The 20,190-nt window shown below is 41.3% G+C and overlaps 1 protein-coding gene across 4 annotated transcripts in view; it reads left to right on the top strand.

Annotated features, from left to right (window-relative positions):
- EDA (ectodysplasin A) overlaps positions 1 to 18,935 on the top strand; it is a 183,508-nt gene extending 164,573 nt beyond the window's left edge. Inside the window, exons 3-8 of one of the 4 annotated variants that reach the window (XM_027817699.3) lie at positions 1,269 to 1,298; positions 7,524 to 7,703; positions 9,597 to 9,631; positions 10,259 to 10,310; positions 15,441 to 15,556; positions 17,263 to 18,935. In XM_027817699.3, coding sequence (XP_027673500.1) covers positions 1,269 to 1,298; positions 7,524 to 7,703; positions 9,597 to 9,631; positions 10,259 to 10,310; positions 15,441 to 15,556; positions 17,263 to 17,514 — 665 coding nt within the window. In that variant the 3' untranslated portion in view covers positions 17,515 to 18,935. Of the gene's footprint in view, positions 1 to 1,268; positions 1,299 to 7,523; positions 7,704 to 9,596; positions 9,632 to 10,258; positions 10,311 to 15,431; positions 15,563 to 17,262 lie in introns of all 4 variants that reach the window. The other 3 variants (XM_027817697.3, XM_027817696.3, XM_007055283.4) reach the window with 3 other exon arrangements.
- The last annotated feature ends 1,255 nt before the right edge of the window (positions 18,936 to 20,190 follow it).

Here is a 20,190-nt window from a genome sequence, read left to right as displayed (position 1 = left end):
AAACCAATGTACAAAAAAGACTGAGCTACATTAGATCACTGGCCTTCTCTACAGGAACTGGAAAATTTAATAAAGAGCTTAGCAAAAAAGCTTTTCATTGGCGTTTCTCAGAGCAATATGGTTTCTCAAAGCTTGCAAAGTGCTAGCTCTGGTTTCCCTTTGGCAAAAGTGAATATAGTAAACCAAGCTTTTAGTGGAGCGTTTTGTGAAGGGTTTGACACTGGCTGGGAGGGGAATATGGTTTTAATTACTTAGCTCTAAAGAAGGTTCAACCTGTCTGCACAATGGGGAAACTATTATTGGAACTACTCAAATGTTTAGAAACAAGGGATGTGGGGAAGAGTAGGTGAGGCTGGGAATGTGAAGTCTGTGGCGTGCAAGATGGCGTTTAAGAATCAGGCCAACACTTACATACCGGACTTGGTGAAAGTTCTTGAATGTATAAGTTCAAAGGAGTTCTTAAGATTGTTTTCTTTACAAAGTCATTCGTGAGAAATTAATCCTGTGATCTTACTGACAGCTGAAAATGTTGACACTCCCTTTAAGTGTCCATTAAGTTAAATTAAATTACAATGGAAATTCATATGTCATCCACATGGGTCATAAATGAATACATTATGACTGTGCAGTTATAGTTATGACCAAATTCATTCGGAGAGGGAGCACTTAAAAATTAAATTTCTTTTCAGTCACATTTTTTTAAAGGGCTTCAACCAAGCTTCAACAGTTGTGCTTGCAGTTTTGTGTACCAATTTTTTGCATGCATCCACTTTTACACAAACAAATTCTCGAGATGCACGATCAAAACCTATGTGCAAAATTGTGGGCCGTTTAGCAGTTGAGGTGAAAATTTGGCTATATGTGTTAATAGAGCCATGGCTCCAGGGGTGAAAAGTATTTTCCATCATAGAATTGCTGTAGTCCAGAAACAGATGGTTTAGTTAACCTTCATCTACCCAAAAAGGAAAAGAGAAATTCTGTTAGAAATTTTCACCAAAATTCACTATACTGAGTTCAGCCATCATAGTTTACAGATCATCAGTTTGAGAGAAGGCAACACAGTAGGAGGATTTCACGTAAGTGCCTGGGTCTCACAGGTCATTTGATCATAGGCCTATGCTTTCCACAGCACTAGCTTACCTTGCTATTCTGTGTTTGTGCCAAATCACATTCCAGCCACCTTCTTCGTTTTTTTTTTTTTTTTTTTTTTTTTTGTTATAGAGGGAACACTTACTGTGAATTTCAGTATCTTTCTTTTCTCTTTGTAGGTCCAAGTTCAGTTAAAAACAAGAAAAAGGGTAAGTTAAAATTCTAATTTAATTTACTTGGTCACTGCAATTACTTCTCTCTAGCAAATGAGAGCTACTTTTGGCTGTTAACTTTTTCTGATCAATATGAATACCGGACAAATGGCATTTTTACTCTTATCAGTCTAGGTATACCTTGCCTGATATATATAATTTTCCACTTCTGTTGTAGTGATTGCATCATTGAGCAGGTTCATGTTTAGAATGATAGACATTTACTAATTTTTCCCTCTAAAAGCTGGCACATTAGTATTCAGAGGAGGCAGTGTAGGGGATGCAGTTGTAATTAGCTGCATAGTAATTAGCTGCATACAAATAATTCCCAAGATTTCATATTTGTAAATGCAGATGGCTGGGTCATGGGCCAACCTTTCATTGTTTGCTTGTCCTTCATCATGTCATTTTCACTAAAATGATTTTCAGCATAATCTCTGATTCTTAAAGTTTAGTCGGCAATAAGCCTAACTTTTTAGAAAGCATGTCTGTAGGGATATGAGCCAAAGTCCATTGACTTCAGGGCTTTGGATCAGACTCTAATACCACATCTTTCAAGCTATTCAAAATGTTCCGTGATTTATTTAAAAAGTGCTTATTAAAGAGTTTTATATTAAATAGGTAATTTAGCACTTTAGCCCAGTTGAGCTGCAGTGGTCTGTAGTACCTGAGAGCTGCTATTTGTGCAGCCCTCTTTTGAAGTATTTATTTTTCTGCGCAGACTTTCTGTTAGGAATCTAACAAATCAAAACACCTCAATTGCCTACTAGACTCCCTCTCAAAGGTCTGATGTCAGGAACCTGGTTTCAAAGAAGCAGTGCCAGCCTACCTACTGTTACTCTTTCCTTTGCAACCCTTGAAGTATCCTTTTTATGTGTTCTGTAAACTCTTGTGTACATTTACACAACGTTGTAAGTTTGAAAAAAAAATTGCTGTGTGCAGTGCTTGGGTTCCTCCAGATGTGGCCCACATGCTTCAAAGAGAGTGCAGTACTGATCTAGGATATGATTCAGCAAAGCATTTATTCATGCATTTAAATTAAGCATATGCTTAAGTCCATCCTTGTTCACCAAAGAACTTGTACGTGTCCTTACTGTTAAACATATGTATAAGTGTTTGTTTGCTGAATAAGGATGTAGGTAAGCATGTGCTTAAAATAGGGTGACCACCCGTCCCTAATTGGTGGGACAGTCTCAAAATGTACATTTCAAGTCCTGGTCCCCGGGGCTGAATGACTCTGGGACAGCATTTGTCCCAGATTCCCTGTGGCACCACTCAATGCCTGCCTGAGGCTCAGGGCAGCGCCAGCCTCTTCCTAGTTTGGGGGAGGAGCTGAGGTGGGCCTAAGTCCCCACTTGCCACAAGACCCCACCCCCCCGTCATTGTGGACGAACAGTCTGAAACTGTGGCTGATGCTGGCTGCCGTTGGGAACTCTGTGTACGTTTTCTAAGAACGGCGCCCTAATTATTATATTTTTTAAAGACCTAGTTTAAAAAAAAAATCTGAGAACTTAATCCCGCTGATGTAGGATCAGTAGAACTAGATGCCTCATAGGAGTGATAATTATGACATTTGAACTGCTTTGGCGCAGTAGAGGAAAAAATGGTAGTGCTGTATTAATCGATATTTTTCAGTTTCTGTGGTGCTGCCATATTTTCCCAAAAAAATTGTTCATTGGTTGGCATGCTCTAAAACGGAAAGTCTCAATTCCCCCTGCTTTTAAGAAAGGAAGTGTCTGCATGCTGCCTGATACATTTAGCTGAAGATAGAGTTGGCAAGCTGGGAATCAAATAATCAAGGCACGCTCTGTAAAGCTATTCTGTGGTGGTGTTGGTGATTGCATGATGACCCTGTGAAATCTAGCTAGATTTATGGTATGTGGCAATTCTACGCAAAGCAGTGTCTGCTATGCAGGAGCCATGCAGATGCCATCTACTTAACCATAAGTATCAGCTTTCTCTTTTGGCTCTCAGTCAAATACTGAATACTTTCAGGAGTTTTTTGAGAGGATACACCAACACATTTCCATGTTGTGATTTCTTCCCTTGTATGGCATACATGCGTTCATGCTCACTCGCTGTCTTTCTCAATAACTCTAGCTCATTTCCTGTGCGCAAAGGGTTTCAAGTATGGGTGAAATTCTGCCCAAGAAGGTGGTTTATGTAACATCTTTTGTGGCAGAGATAGAGCAACTAAGTACCTCACCCCCCCCAGAAGCTGACTGCTTGCTCTTTTTACCAAATTTGAAGAAAGCTCTTGCCCATCTTCCAGATGCAGCAATTCTCATACATCTCTTCAGCTCTGGAATGATCGCCTCACTAGAGGCTGAATCAAGAGTCCTCACAATTTACTGTACAGCTCTGTTTCTACTTCATAGGTTAGTAAGTTAGATTAACTACATAGTGGAAAATTCATTGAAATAACTTGATGCACCAATCAAATGCACATACCTGCTCATGTGCTGCATCAGAATTACATGTAATTGTTTTACACCTGAAGTAGCAGAATAGCCCTCTGGGGCAGGATTTAGTTAAAACAGCTGTAATGTGTATTCCTTCTTGATTCCCAAGGCAGAACAAGGACAGACAGCAGTGAATCTGGCTTCAGTGCACATTTGATCCTGTATTAAGGTAGTCTAGGATAGAGAATGATATAAATCAAAGGAATTTAATAAAAATGCTTTAGGGGAGATGTGTAAAGATTTGAATTTTGATTCAAGGTGATAATTTCAAAAATGTGTAATTATCCTATAGAGGAGAAGAGCTTGGGGACTGAAAGAGTACTCAACCACCTGCCAGCTCAGATTGGAAGAGGAATGCATGCTAATTGGGACAGAAATACTACCAACAATATACTTTGTCTGCTTTTATACCTTCTGCCCACCCTCCTAAGACATGTACCTTTTCATAAAATAATTTAACCAAATTTCTGCTTTAAAAATACTACAGTCTAATTTTTAATTTTCTTATGACTCAAAATACAAGAGCAGGCAAAGGAACATGGGGGAGAGAATGAGAACTCTCGGATTTCATAAAAGTAGTCAGCTCTGAGTTCTGTATACTAACTTGTACAAGGAGTGGTGACTGTCTAACTTCCATTTCAGATAGAGACAAGAAATGAACTTTTGCGCCACCTAATGAAAGAAAAAAACCTGCATGTTCCATCAAACTACTCAGGAGAGGCAGTGTGATCAGTTGTAGGTAGATACCACAGCAGCTCCGATTCTAGGCATCCTTGTTGTTTACTGCTAGGCAGTGGTATGTACTTAGGACATACCAAAGAGGGGAGGCCCTTCCGACTTTGTGCTCACCAAAAATAATGACATTATTTCATTTTGCACCATAACATTTGTCAAAGTTCCTTCCCCACTCTGAACTCTGGGGTACAGATGTGGGAACTCGCATGAAAGACCCCCCTAAGCTTATTTTTACCATCTTAGCTTAAAAACTTTCCCAAGGCATAAACTTTGCCTTGTTCTTGAACAGTATGCTGCCACTACCAAGTGATTTAGACAAAGAACAGGGAAAGGACCACTTGGAGTTCCTATTTCCCCAAAATATCCCCCCCAATCCCTTACACCCCGTTTCCTGGGGAGGCTTGAGAATTAACGAGATGAGCACAAACCAGCCTTGGATTTTTAAGACCCAAAAAACCCAGTCAGATTCTTAAAAATCAGAACTTTATTAGAAGAACAAAAAAAGACAAGAGAACAACTCTGTAAGATCAGAATGGAAGATAATCTTACAGGCAGTCAGATTCAAAACATAGAGAATCCCTCTAGGCAAAACCTTAAGTTACAAAAAGACACAAAAACAGGAATACACATTTCCTCCAGCACAGCGAATTTACAAGCCAAAACAAAGAAAACGCATTTTCTAGCTAGATTACTTACTAACTTTACAGGAGTTGGAGGGCTTGCATCCTTGATCTGTTCTCGGCAAAGGTATCACACAGACAGACAAAAGCCATAGTTAGGTTCCCTTGAACATATGCATTATTATGGTTTTTACTTATTCCTTTTTTATTTTGTTGCAACCACTGCCTCATCCAATGTGCAGGCTGGACAGTGCCCAGGGAATGAGACAACTGTTCAATATTGGTATCCTCATCATGCTGCTAGTAGCCCCTGCCTTGTTTACTGCACATCTTCCAAAGCCTGTAACTAATATTAAATTATTCATTGCCTCCATCTTTTTTCTAAAGCACTTATTACAATAGTATCTGAATGCCTGGAAAACATTTATGAATCTATCTCCAGTGCAGTATTAGAGAGCATTATTATCCCTATTTTACAGATGGGGAAACTAAGGGGAAAAAAGACTTATCTTAGGCCACACAGTGAATCAGTGGTAGAGCAAGGATTAGAACTCAGGCCAGCTTGATTCCCAACCCACTGCTCCTTCCTGTAGACCACACTACCTTACTGGAAGAGTTGTTGAGTATCCATAGCTCCTATTGACTTGACTTGTAATTGTGTGTGTTTCGTTTTTCTGTATATCAAGCCTCCAGATGTCTCAAGTTGGACACCCAGAAAATGAGGGATATGCAACTAACTAGCAGCCACATGCCAGACTTTTGGTTTAAGTGACTTATTCAGGATCACATAGGAAGACTGTGGATGGAATTTAGTTTGTTTGGCATTCACCTACCTTAATCACAAGATCATCTCCTCTCTCCCTCCAGTCCCCTACCTTATTCAGTGCACACCCTTCAACTTCTGCAACAAATGAAGCAGGAACCTACAATCAGCCTCGTTCATCACACAATTCTGATTCATCCCCAGAGCCCATCCAGCTTGTGCACTGAATGAGACATAGGTCCTGTGGGAAAAAATAGAGCTGGTAAAAAAAATTATGACAGAAGTTGTCTACCAGAAAATACTGATTTGATTAAATTGAAACATTTCACAGAATTTTAATCAAAATTTTCATAGGAAATTATCTAAATGTTTCATTTTGACTTTCATGTTATAATTTTATCAAGTAAACATTTTGACCTTATTGAAACACACTATTTTCAGAATATTTTGTTTCACAAAAAATTCTGAGATTTTGACTTTGTCCTGATTTGGGACAAAACCAAATTTTGAAATCTTAATTTCCCTCAGATTGGAAATTTTGAAGTTCAGTCACCTCTACATATGCACAAAGAGACTGAATTAAGGTTCAACGGGCAATGTAATTTCCTATGTTTTAAAAAACATAAACACAAGTTATATTATGTACAACTGCAACAACAGCCACACACATACACACACAATCTTGGGGGGTATAAATCTAGATGAGCCCTTAGCAGGTCTTGAGCTATAGGACTAACTACATTAGCAGGCATCAGGAGAAGGCTGTTATTATGGGGGGAAGTGGCCCACTTAATTTCAGGGGTACTTGGAGAGCCCAGCCAGTGCTCTCTGTTCTCTTATCCCTAAGAGATCAAAGGAGCTTCTTCTCCATGCCGTGCCCCAGACTGTGGATGGGCTATTTGGATCATGTTCTTCAAGCCTATATTTTTTTTCCAAATGTACTCTAGTCCACCAAGCCTGCCTTTCCAGAAGGCTATAGCTGCAAATCTAGAGCACCCAAATTTCATGCTCAGTGCATGTCCCCCATATGAACACAATACAATAGGACTTCCAAGCAGTCAGATGAACTGGATCTTTAGGATAGAAGGTTCATCTCCATGTTTGTCTGAGGATTCTTGCTCCAGGATAATAGATTCCATCTCTCCTCTCCAGTCTACATTACAGAACAGCCTTGCAGAATGTTTAGTCCTAATTAAAAATATTTAAATACACCTCAAGGAATCTGTTAGATAAGGGAACTGCTTCCTTCATGTTCAATTCCTCTCTTCGTATGGTAAGCTCTGCTGAACCCACCTTGTTCTACCCAACAAGAGCTAGCGCAATCACCTGATAAAAAGGCCAACCATTGGTCACTATCTGTCATCAGGTCCAGATTGTCTCACACCATGACATCACATTCTGGGCTGAATCACAAAATCTGAGCTAGCTGTTTGATCATGGTTTTAGCTTATCTCTCACCAGCTCCAACATGGCTGACTGCTGGAATAGAATGTGAGAACATGATCCTGACTCTTCCTTTTTCTCACTCACTAGGAAGCTACCTGTTGCTCTCTTATGGGAGGGTACAGGGAAGCCAACTCAGAGCTTTTTTGTGCAATGCTCAGTAGGCAGAGGGCCTAACACACTATTTTGTGTTTTTCAGGTAAAAAGGCTGGTCCTCCAGGGCCCAATGGTCCTCAAGGGCCACCAGGACCTCCTGGACCCCAGGGCCCCCCAGGAATCCCAGGGATCCCTGGAATTCCAGGCACAACTGTAATGGGACCACCTGGTCCTCCTGGTCCTCCTGGCCCCCAGGGACCACCTGGGCTGCAGGGCCCTTCAGGTAGGTGTTTATTTTAATCCTAACTGGACAGATGCTTTACAGACCACAGTGATGAGGGGAAATACCATGGTGATGAGTGGCATAAAAACTGAATAGAACATACCCAGAGACCTCTCCTTCAGTTCTAACTTGAGGCAGTGGGGCTGCATTGTTATAACAGCATAAGAAGGTTCATTTTCTAAGTGCCACGTACAATCTCTCAGCAGGACACAGACACTAGTACTCCTAACTAGAACTGGAGAGGGAGAAAAAAGAGGTTAAAAACCCTCTTTGTCCTTACCAGCTCAGCTGGACAGGTTGGAGACGGACTACTATGTCTGCCCCAGCTAGCCTAACTAGCGCTGCTCCACTAACTAGTACTGTGCAGTGCATAGATAAGCCTGGCCTTTCACAGACAAATAAGATCTGATCCCTGCCCCAAAGAACTTAGACTGTTTCCAAATAACACAGTGAGTGATAACAAACAGCGAAGGCAAGAGGATCATGTGGTTGTTCTGGTTTGCTATAGGTGCCATACTGTTCACATTTGTTCTATTTGCAAGAAAAAGACGCTACTTAAATTCCCCATCCATAGTCATTCCACTGGGTGAGAGAAGCAGTGAACTACCAGGAGCTGGTATCCTGACATGACCTGCTACGGGACTAGCACTATGGGTAAACAGAGCAGCCAAAGGAAACTAGGTTAATATCTATGTATAGCTATGTGTTATCAGTTACTTCTGTCTCTCTTTGAGAAGAAGCATTGTCTAGGGGTTGAAGCATGGGACTGAAAAACTGGGTACTGTTACTTCAATTCCCTGTAAGGTCTTAAGTCATTTCCTTTCTCTTTGCCTCAGTTTCTCAATTTGTAAAATGGGTGTTATACTTGTCTACCTCGCACAGGCCGCTGAGGCTTCATTTTTGTCTGTCAAGCACTTTGCAGATTTCTAAGCATTCTCTCTGAAGATGTCAAAATATTTGTTCCCATTAATCTCCAGTGAACTGAATTTCATTGGTACTGAAGTCGACAATTAGCTGTAACTCCCTATGTATGTGTTGTCAGATGGATTGGTTTGAGGCTGCCCTGCTTGTAATCTTGGTCAACAAGCTAATCTGTCCTAATCCACATATCTGATGTGGTAAACCATTGGGAAGGACATGACTGGATCAGAATAGCTGCTGTCTGAGACACTTGTTAGGTTTGTCTCAGAGTAGTCACAAGCAGCAAATCTGTTTGCTTTTCACCTGGTTCACATGAAAATATTTTTCCTGCACTTTCCATTTTCACGTCACACTCCATATATATTGTTTTAATTCATCTTCTTAGATAACAGGACACTGAAACTTCCTTCCTGAAGACAGGCAAGGTTTATTACCCTTTCCCTCATGGGGCTTTCAGAGAAAACTGACTGGCTTTCAGTCAATATACCAGGAGTGGCCAAAATGCAGCTCATAGGCAACTTGCAATCCTTAGTTCTATAGTGCAGTCCACAGCTACCCTTATTTTTATTAAAGAGATCTGTGTCACAAAGATAACAGGTCCCATTGTGTGGTCTGGCTCTCAGAATGAGCTGGAGCATTGCAGTATGGAACCCGTAGTCTTTGGAGGATGTACCTCCATAATCAAGATGAGGGTTGCTGCAATTTGTTCTATTTAATGAAAACAGGTTGAATAAAGTCTGGGGACTCCTAATGTGTCAGTTAAAATTGCAAACCAAGAGGAAAGATGGAATGCAGCATTTCCAGTTTAGAGACCAGCTAATTGTTAAGCTCAATGTCACTCCTTCCTACCTAAGATCTGGTCCTATGAGGAAAACCCCTGTTTTTTACTCAGTAGGCAGGAGATTTGTTACATCTGGTTTTGCAGAAGTTTCTCAAGTGCCATCATGATTTTGTGGATATTATATTTTGCAGGTGCGACAGACAAAGCTGGCTCCAGGGAGACACAGGTTGGTTGACTCTGTCTTAGGGGGAAATGTCAGTTGAGTTGGCTAGATTTTTTTTTTTTTTTAAATTTACAAGGGAACATTGTCTAAACGTCCATTTTGTGGTAACTTTCCTATATCTTGTGCTAAATGGTTGTTACACTCACATAAATACCAAAAGAAATTACCAGAATCACCTTTAATATTGGAAATGGCAGAGGAAGCACTGGATTTGCTGCTTACTGAAGTTTGCTACCTTTTCTCATCTTCTTAAAATACCTTAAAAAATTCTCGGCATTGGTTTATTCTAGCCCACTTCATCATTTACAGAAAACGTTCCTGATGTACAAGGAGTTTCAAATGGAAAAGCTAAAGACTGTATGAATTGTACTCTTTAAATACAAATGAATGCACTCAAATCCACATTGACACAAAGAAAATAATAATGAGTCCTCTTGCCTAGTTGAGCCCTGCTTTGTTTTGAGAAGGTGACCACAGCATCTGCCCAGCCAGCAATATTCTGGAGGTCTGCAATGACTACTTTGAACTTTATGTCCTGATCATCAGTTCCACAGAGAGATAAATAAGGTTATTTAGTAGAATAAATCAGTGCATCTGGATAATTTTAACTTGCTGTACTCTTATTTGCAGCCAGCTGTGGTTCATCTCCAGGGCCAAGGGTCAGCAATTCAAGTAAAGAATGGTAAGAATGACAAGAGATTGTCAACCACTAAAAGGGTCCCATCCTGCACCCTCAATTTCATAGCTGGGTTTTCTGTGCAATATACCACATAGTATGAGACACTAGTTCAGCTCATGGTCTTCTCAATATGATCCTCTGTTAGCCTCCCTAAGTGACAGTAAGACTTCCTGCTGCCCCCAGCCCCATCAATCCAACTATCTTTTATGCCTCATCCATCCTCTTCTCCACTATCCTAAAACACACAAGTCTCTCCAAATAATTCACTGTCCCAGTCCATCCTCTGCCCACTTGCTGACCTCCAAATAGATTATCTGCCTCCTCAAACCAACTGAACCCATTCTCCCCTCCACAGAACGAGTCCTCTTCCCCAATCTATCTTCTGCCCTCCCTTCAGTCCTGAATGTGTCCTATGCCTACTTCCATTTTTCAGCAATCCATCCTCTGTCCACTAGTACCCTACTCCATTCTGTAGCTCCCAGTCCATCAATACATTCTCTGTCCCTATCAATTCTCTGTTCCCTTCCCAAAGTTTCCAGTCAATGGACTTTTCTACTCTTCTAACCCCCTAGACTCCAAATCAAATCTCTACCCACACTCTTCACTTTCACCTCAGCCTCCCCAAATCTCTGACCTCCAGTCTGTCAAGCGCATCAGTCCAGCTCCATCTATCCTAAGTACCCACCCCTCAGCCAGTTGATCCTCCCATCCAACTAGTTGATGTTCTTTTCTTCCCCCAAACTTACTAAATATTTTTTCATCAACTCACCTCGCAAATTGACCCTTTCTCCCTCTACTCATCCTCAGCAAATTTGACCTTGTGTTCTCCTCTGCTGGTAAAATTGATCCTCTATGTGTTGCTGTTCCCTCCAGTAATTTTGATCTTGCAGTAAAATTGAGCTTATGCTCTCTTCCCCCTTCAAAACTGATCTTATGTCCCTCTCCAATTTACAGAAAGGTTTCTTTTCTCTCTGCCCATAGGAGGGTCACAAGATTCATCAGATGCCTCCTTTCTCCCCGTGGTTCAACTCCTGTGGTTATGTTGGAAGGGGAGAAATTCTGAGAGAAGTGCTCCCCTGCCTGGACCCAAGCCAAGTCACTGGAACATTTATCATATTTCCTATGTAGTATCCCAAGACACTCATAAGAATGTCCATCCTGGGTCAGACGAATGGTCCATCTAGCCCAATATCCTGTCTTCCAACAATGGCTAGTGCCAGACGCTTCAGAGGCAGTGAACAGAACAGGGCAATTTATTGAGTGATCCATCCCCTGTCATCCGGTCTCAGCTTCTAGCAATCAGAGGCTTAGGGATACCCAGACTATGGGGTTGTATCTCTGACCATCTTGGCTAATAGATTGATGAACCTATCATCCATGAATTTATCTAAGTCTGTTTTGAACCCAGTTATACTTTTGGCCTTCACAACATGCCCTGGCAATAAATTCCATAGGTTGACTGTGCATTGTGTAAAGAAATACTTCCTTTTGTTTGTTTTAAACCTGCTGCCTATTAACTTCATTGGGTGACCCAAGTTCTTGTGTTATGAGAAAAAGTAAATAATACTTCCTTATTTACTTTCTCTACACCAGTCTTGATTTTATAGACCTCTATCATATTCCCTCTCAGTCATTTCTTTTCCAGGATGATTAATCCCAGTCATTTTAATCTGTTCCATACCCCTTATCATTTTTGTTGCCTTTCTCTGTACTTTTTCCGATTCTAATATCTCTTTTTTGAAATGGGGCAACTAGAACTTCATGCAGTATTCAAGGCATGAGCGTACCATGGATCTATAGACTGGCATTATGATATTTTCTGTGTTTCCTTTTCCTAATGGTTTCTGAAATTTTGTTAGGTTTTTTGACTGCTGCTGCACATTGAGTAAATACTTTCAGAGCGCAATCCACAATTACTCCAAGATCTTTCTTGAGTGGTAACAGCTAATTTAGACCCCATCATTTTGTATGTATAGTTGGGATTATGTTTTCTGGTGTGCATTACTTTGCATTTATCAACACTGAATTTCATCTGGCGTTTTGTTGCCCAGTTACCCGGTTTTATGAGATCCCTTTGTAACTCTTTGCAGTCTGCTTTGAATTTAACTATCTTGAGTAATTTTGTATCATCTGCAAATTTTGCCACCTCACTGTTTACCCCTTTTTCCAGCTCATCTGTGACTGTGTTGTACAGCACTGGTCCCAGTACAGATCTTTGGGAGTCCCCGCTATTTACCGCTCTCCACTGTGAAAACTGAACATTTAATCCTATGTTCTGTTTCCTGTCTGTTAACCTGTTACTGGTCCATGAAAGCACCTTCCCTCTTCTCCCATGACTCCTTACTTGGCTTAATAGCCTTTGGTGAGGGACCTTGTCAAAGGCTTTCTGAAAGTCCAGGTACACCATATCCACTGGATCTCCCTTGTCCACATGTTTGTTGAAACCATCAAAGAATTCTATTGATCTATGAGGCATGATTTCCCAAAGGCCGTGTTGTTGACTCTTCCCCAACAAATCACATTCATCCATGTGCCTGATAATTCTGTTGTTTATTGTAGTTTAAACTAGTTTGCCTGGTACTAAATTTAGACTTCCTGGCCTGCAATTGCCAGGATCACCTCTGGAGCCTTTAAAAAAAAATCAGCATGACTTAGCAATCTGCCAGTCATCTCGTATAGAGATTAATTTAAGCAAGGCCAACTGAGGAGACACAGAGCAGCTACAGGTCAGCATGCTCTCCATTCACACACAGGAGGCTGCTGCAGAGTGCTCCGAGGCCTGCAGGAGAGGGAGTGAGGAGGGAGGGGGGAAGTGGGTGCCCCTTACTGCCTCGTAGCTAATATAGCAATGTTTATAGTTAAGGCTGCCCCATGCTATCCATTGAAAGAGCGTATTTTCATTTCTTTATAACATTGCCAAACTTTAACCATTGGTGCTAAAATTTCTCATGCCAAGTGTCTATCTCAGGCTGAATTTTTTCTGAAGTTTCAGAGAAATGTTACAGCTATTTCTGATAATTATATTATGGGAAAACACATTGTTTTGCCTGTGGTGCTGGTTTTCTTTTTTTAATGTTTACAACTTTCATTGAGAGGTTCCTGCTTTCAAGCAGGGACGTGAAATATGGCAAGTGAGTCACCCACAGGTTGAGAGAGATCCCCTTTGGTGCATCCAAATTTCACCAAATTATAAGCCTTTGAAAATTACTGTTTGCACATTCTCAGTAGAAGTATGTACATTTGGCAGTAAAATTCTCTGAACATTCCATCTGTACTGAGCATGCTCCATCACCATAGAGCTCCATGGCAACCACAGTGAGCATGTTCCATTCCCACAGAACTTATGAATAAGAATTATCCTGCAATTGTTCCTCCCATCTTCTGGAGGCTAATGTGCCTGGCACCAAAAGTGAGAGCAAAGTAGACTCACTGCTGCATTCTCAAAGGTTCCCCCGCTGCCACCCAAGCAACCTTGAGGAGAAGGAAGAAACACCCTGACTTGAATGTAGACAGGAGAAGAGGGGAAAGGCAGGTCTGGTGGGGAGGGGATAGGAGCAGAGATAGACTGGGACAAAAGAATTAGGCATGGGAGAACTGGGTGGAACCATCTATAACCACTAGAACACATTCCCCCACAGAGCCTGTAAATCGAAACCGTATTTGTGGATGCCAGCAATCCCCTGCTGGCAGCAAATAGCTGTGAAAAGAACCAGCAAAGTGTGTGTCTCATCCCACTCTAGTGGCTGGCTCATATAGAGGATAACAGCCTACTACTGCTACCAATTACTCCATTAGGTCTAGTGGTAGAGGTCTGTGTTGTGGATCTAAAGATTCCAGCCTCATTAAAGACTCAAGTGTTAGTCAGTATAGTACCATATGATGAAATTTTTGTTTTTATTTTTATTATTTTAAATCTAGAAAAGTACATACAAAGAAAACCGTGTTAAAAGAATGTTAAGGTTGCAAATTCAAGCATTCAAAAGTTACGAAATGCCAGAATCAAGGTTGCCCATGCAAACTTAATTTGACCCCCTTGTGCATATGCATTTATGAGACAGCCTTTAGTTACAGGATCACATACTATTCTTCCCACATGACCTCATTTCATTCAGTGCATAGGATGTACCTCCTCTGGGATGAATCAGGGTTGTGTAGTGAATTAGGCTGTTATCTGTAGGACTTTGCCTCATTTGTTGAAGAAGTTGGAAATTCTGCAGGGAATGAGGCAGGGGGTTGCAGGAAGAGATAAGATGGTCGCATGGTAAAGGCAGTTGAATGCTGCCCTGGAGAATAGAATTCTACCTGTCTCTGCCACAGAGTTCCTATGTGGTGCTAAGTAAGTCACTTATACCAGACTTCTTACAGGAGGCCACTAATTGTGTGTTCCGTTATTCTCCAGGTGCCCAACATAAGACACCTGGAGCCTGAGTTACAGAAGTGCAGAATTCTCAGAACTGCAGTTGAAGTCAATGGGAGCTGTTCTTTGAATACATAAAGTGCTATGTAAATGTGAAGTACTCTGAAAAATCAGGCCTTAGATGTCTCAAGTTGGGGACCCAAAATTAGTGGACATTTGATAATTTTGGCCTTATTCTCTCTGTTCCTCAGTTTCCTCCCTCTAAAATGGGGATAATAATAGCACCTCTCCTCATAGGAGTGTTGTCAGAATAAATTCATTAATGTTTGTGAAGCACTCAGATTATGGTGAGCGTTCCACAGACACACCCAGGAGGAAACAATCATTCTGCATTCAGTCCAGACTATGAATGGTGTGCAGTAAATGAGGCCTAGGGCCATATACTGAAAAGAAATATTGAATGTCTACCATTCAGTGAGCACCATCCACCTGTTACACTGAATGAGGCAGGGTGCTTGTGCAAGAAATAGTATAACATGAAATTAAAGACAGTATCATAAGGCTGACACAGAAGGGGGCTGAATTAATCTACTGGCATCCTTAATTCTGGCATTTCCTAACTTTGAGTGCTTGACTTTGAAACTTTAGTATTCTTTTAATATATTTATTTTATATGTAAGATATCTGTAATCTGTAATTGTGTTTATGTTGCTACTGCGCTTTTCATTCTGACGGGTACTGAGTGACTGCCATTTTCTCATACTGAGATCTTTCAGGTGGAGTGCTCAATGATTGGTCTCGCATCATTATGAACCCCAAGGTGTTTAAGCTGCATGCACGCAGTGGGGAGCTGGAGGTATTGGTGGACGGCACATACTTCATCTATAGTCAGGTAGAAGTGAGTACGGTCCTAGGCCTAACTCCTATTCCTGTATTCAAAATGAAAAGCCTTGCATGAACCACAAGGGGGCTCCAGAGAGCCAGCAAAGGCCAGGAACTTGTATGTGCTCTGAACCATTTCATGTTCTAGGATGTGAGTAGAGGAAGAGGACGTTAAATTTTGGGAAGTGCAAGGTCATGTATTATACCGTAATACAAGCTATAAGGCATTAGTTACTGAGCCTACATGCAGACTCAATACAAAATTCCATATGCCATGAATCCTGCTGGTTTTTTCTCCATACCTTCTATTGTGCAGTTACTCACATTCCAAGTCAGTACTGAACATCAAGTCCAGAAGGAAGCTAGAGGTCACTTTGCTGCTGGAGGTGCTGTCTTTTAAGAGAGAGATAAAACCAAAGTCCTGACTACTCATGATCATTTAAGATCCCATGTCACCGTTTATAAATGTAGGACTGTTAACCCTGGTGTCATGGCCAAATTCCAAGTTAGGTAATTCCATTCTGCCTCCCAAATTCCTCTTGTGGTTTTAAATGGATACAATACTCTTCCAAAATCATTGTGTAGCATGGCTGTGTGCTGTAAAACAGCCTCTGCAGTTCACTCCAGAGATGGGTGCAGTGTATGTATGTAGTCTGTAAAGGGCTTTGGAATCCTCCAGGATGCAAAGTGCTGTGTAAATAGATGATGGTGATGATGATTATATAGTACATTTCTTAGTGATGAGATTTCCTTTCAGCCATGCATCAGCAGGATGGGATTCAACTCAATGAAAGTCCACAGACTCTGGAAACCTAGCAAATACCCATTGCCTCCAGGATGACTGGCTTCCCCTCATCAGATGCATGAGCCCTGCCATTGTCCTCTGAGATTACCACTCCCCATACAGACTTCTACCATACGTTCTTCAGTATCAATGTTTTAAAGGGTGTGGAACATCTTTTGCAGGAAAATAAAACAAGGTTAAAACATAAATGTCCTGAATCAGTAACAGAATCGCTGGGTGGATTTAAAAATAGCAGATCTATTAATATTATACTTTCAATCCAAGTATTTTAAGATCACTTCCCCTTTCATTTACCTGCCCAGGCCTGAGTTAAAGAGTCTGTTTATCCCCTATAATAGCAGATGACTTTGAAAGCACCTCAGATAGTTCATCCTAGAGCATTATCAATGGCAGGCTACAGGGGACTCTGAGATCCTAAAAGCTAGACTTGGCAGATAGGTGAAGGAGGACCTGAGCTTAAAATAGGCTCTTTTAAAAGGAGAAGCTATTTGTAATGGTTAATTCTGGTTGTAGTTTTCTGTTAGTGGCATATTTTAAATATGTTTTATTTTACAGCAGCACTTGAGTTCCCTTTTTAATAAAGAGAGAACTGTGCTGGTCCCTGTCCGGATTCCCACCTAAATCTTTGCTTCTGGGGGAGTTGCCTCCATTCACAAATACTTCCATGCTTGCTCACCCTCATGTTTTGTGTTTGTAGGATATGGCATATAAAGGTCTTGTTTGTGCTGCTTGCTAAGAGTGAGCCAGCCCACTGTAGATGTAGGTATAGAGGGACTATGGAAGTGATCCGTGTTTAATTGGGGAAAGGTGCACATGCATGAGCACATTTGCAGCAAGAAGTGGGTGGTTTCCTGGGGCACAAACACACCTCTGCCCTCTCCATAACACCATTTCTTCCTCCTGCTTCGTAGGTGTACTACATAAACTTCACAGATTTTGCCAGCTATGAGGTGGTGGTGGATGAAAAGCCATTCCTACAGTGCACCCGGAGTATTGAGACAGGCAAGACCAACTTCAACACCTGTTACACAGCTGGGGTCTGTCTCCTCAAAGCCAGGCAGAAGATTGCAGTGAAAATGGTCCATGCTGACATCTCCATCAACATGAGCAAGCACACAACTTTCTTTGGGGCCATACGGCTAGGAGACGCACCAACATCTTAGATGAACTTGGCATATACATGGAGTCTCCCAGAACTGCACAGTGCTGCTTTTCAAAAGAATATGAGGGGGTTCTATCATACAGCCACAAAGAAAACTGATCCAGAGCTATTTATTTCTTTATGTGGATACAGGAAAAGCAAGGTCACCTGTGATTTGCATAGAGACTTGCATTGGAAAGGCAGTTGAGAAAGCATTGTGAGGAAGAAAGGCTCACATGTCCTTTCTTGCCTCAGTGTTTCAAGTATTACTGCACTGATACTCTGCTCTGTGGTCCTCACCCAAGATTTGTGGTAGGAATGATATGGGTTTCCTGCTTTTATGTTGCACTAGTTATAGCATCCATGGTAGCAGCAGCAGAAGGCGAGAAAAGACAGGCTTTCTGAGGAGTTGTTCTCTCTAGGCACTCATACACTGCTGCCTTTGCACACTTAGGGCAAGAAACCTGTGGGTTTTCTCCACCAATGAGGGAGAGTTCTAAATTAGGGCAATGGTGTTGCAATGTGAAAGGTGAGAATGATCCCTGGTCAGTGATATTTACATTCATCCTCTGGACTGTAAGAATAAGTAGGTGCTGCAAATGCAATGAGCATTTGATGAGCATTAAAACATAGTCACAAAATAAAATGACACCACGTAAAACAAACTCTCAGCATTTTGCAAGCCCAGCATTGAAATGCTCTAGGCAGCTATGACCACAAGATGTTTCAGTGCCACTGGTACTTTAAGCTCCTGCCACATGCCCAGAGGTTTAAGTTGCTCTAATGGGCACTTCCTGGAAGTGGTGGTGTTGCAACAGCAACTTGTGATTTTACAAAACTAACATGTTGCATATGAGGAAATATTTACACAGGCTTCATAGTGCAGCATGCTGCAAACATGACTACCCACATACACACTCTGCAGCACCCACTGAAATGGGTATTTTTAAGATTAACATATACAAGCAAACAGGGAAATCTTTTCTGTGTTATTGGCAATTATGTGCTGGGTTTTAGGAGCTTTATTCTTTTTCTACACTAGTGAAGAATCTTTCATTTCTTGTCTGCCCTTCTCTATCAGAAAGACAGTGTAGTAAGTGGTGGTTAACTATTTTCCAACAAGACCTGTACTGAAAACTTTGGTCCAACACATACACACCCTTCCCACTTCTCTTTTCTCTGGACTCAACTGATTCTAGTCCAAATATACCTTTTAGGCACTAATGGAAAAACTCGAAGACTATGTTTCTTCAGGCTTTCTGAGCAGCTCTTTCCTACTATTTCCATTTGATTGGTGAGATCTAAATCCAAGACCTGTACTTGAATTGGAGAAGTGGAAAGAGCTTTATTCACTCCTCTGTATCATACCCTTTTAAAAAAAAAAAAACTGGCCATCTTTGAACAGAGCTTTTCCCAAAAATACAGATTATATATGGGAGGGTGATATCTCAGTCAATGTATTAAAATAAAAATGAATTTCTGGAGTTTGGAAGAAAATCCTAAACAGACAGCCTGGTGCTACCTTCCTCTTTACCAGTAAGGACTACTTGACAGTGATAACCTATTGGCATTTGAAAATGACCCTCTATCAGCACCACAAAGGCAGTAATTGGATTGGCCACCTAAGATTCCAACCTATACTCTTCAGCCCGGAGTACCCTTAGCTTTCCTGTTCTTCCCCATTCATAATGAGTGATGTCAATGTATAAGGAGAAAAGCACCTTCCAAGGACTGCCATTCCTATGAGAGAGATGCATCATAGGGGGAACTAGCCTTTGACTTCAGGCATCACTACTCATTGGAGGGGTATAGTTATGCCATAAGTGCACAAATTCCCTGTTGTTCTTTTCTTCATATGATCTGCCTCCTTTCCAGCCTCAACATGTTGAACTAGCATGAGCATTAGGATATTTAACTAGTTTTCAGTGGTTTGTTTCCCTCAGAATGAATTAGAAAGACATATTCTTCTGATAACAAAGAAGTTGGGAAATGTGTGTGATGGGAACCTCTGTTAACCAACTCATTAACAATAATACTTTCGAATACAGTCTACTTAAATGACAAGACTAGGGACAAGCAAAAGTTGTGAAATGACAGGGAAGGGGATGACGGAGTTAGTTAAGCTCTTATGTCCCATTCTGCTAGGCCCCACGATTCCCAGCTGAATGATATGGCTTCCACTACGCAGCAATATTCCATCTGTGCAACGGCAGAGCACTCACTGTGGGGAGCACCATGTGTCTCTGTCTAGCATTCCTCCTAGCATGTACATAGAACAGCAATGAAGGACTCCGGAAGGAACAGAATAGCACCTTCCTCATCAGCTTTAATTTCTTGTATGTTCAGTTAGTGAAATGCACCTTTTCTGATTTTTCATTAGACCAAATGATGGATTCAGTGTAACTTGAGTTCCATGGCATCGAGCACAGGAGGCTGGGGAGCAAATGACCTGAAGAACTCTGATAGTATGTTGAGGGCCAAATTCATCACTGGCATAAGTGAATTTAACTCCATTGTCTTCACTGCTGGCATGAGAGTGTGAATTGGGCCATAAAGAGCCTTTTTATAAATGAAAACCCAATGGCTTCTCTAGCAGCAAAATCTCATTAATGGAGTATTAGACTACATTATTAAAATGACTGACTTATTGTAAGTTCACCTAGGTCAGGCGTGGGCAAACTACGGCCCAGTCTGTGAG

The sequence above is a fragment of the Chelonia mydas genome, chromosome 9 (genome assembly GCF_015237465.2).
Source record: "Chelonia mydas isolate rCheMyd1 chromosome 9, rCheMyd1.pri.v2, whole genome shotgun sequence".
Lineage (NCBI taxonomy): Eukaryota > Metazoa > Chordata > Testudines > Cheloniidae > Chelonia > Chelonia mydas.
Note: the sequence above shows the minus strand (reverse complement) of the source record. Positions and strands in the feature narration are given on the sequence as shown.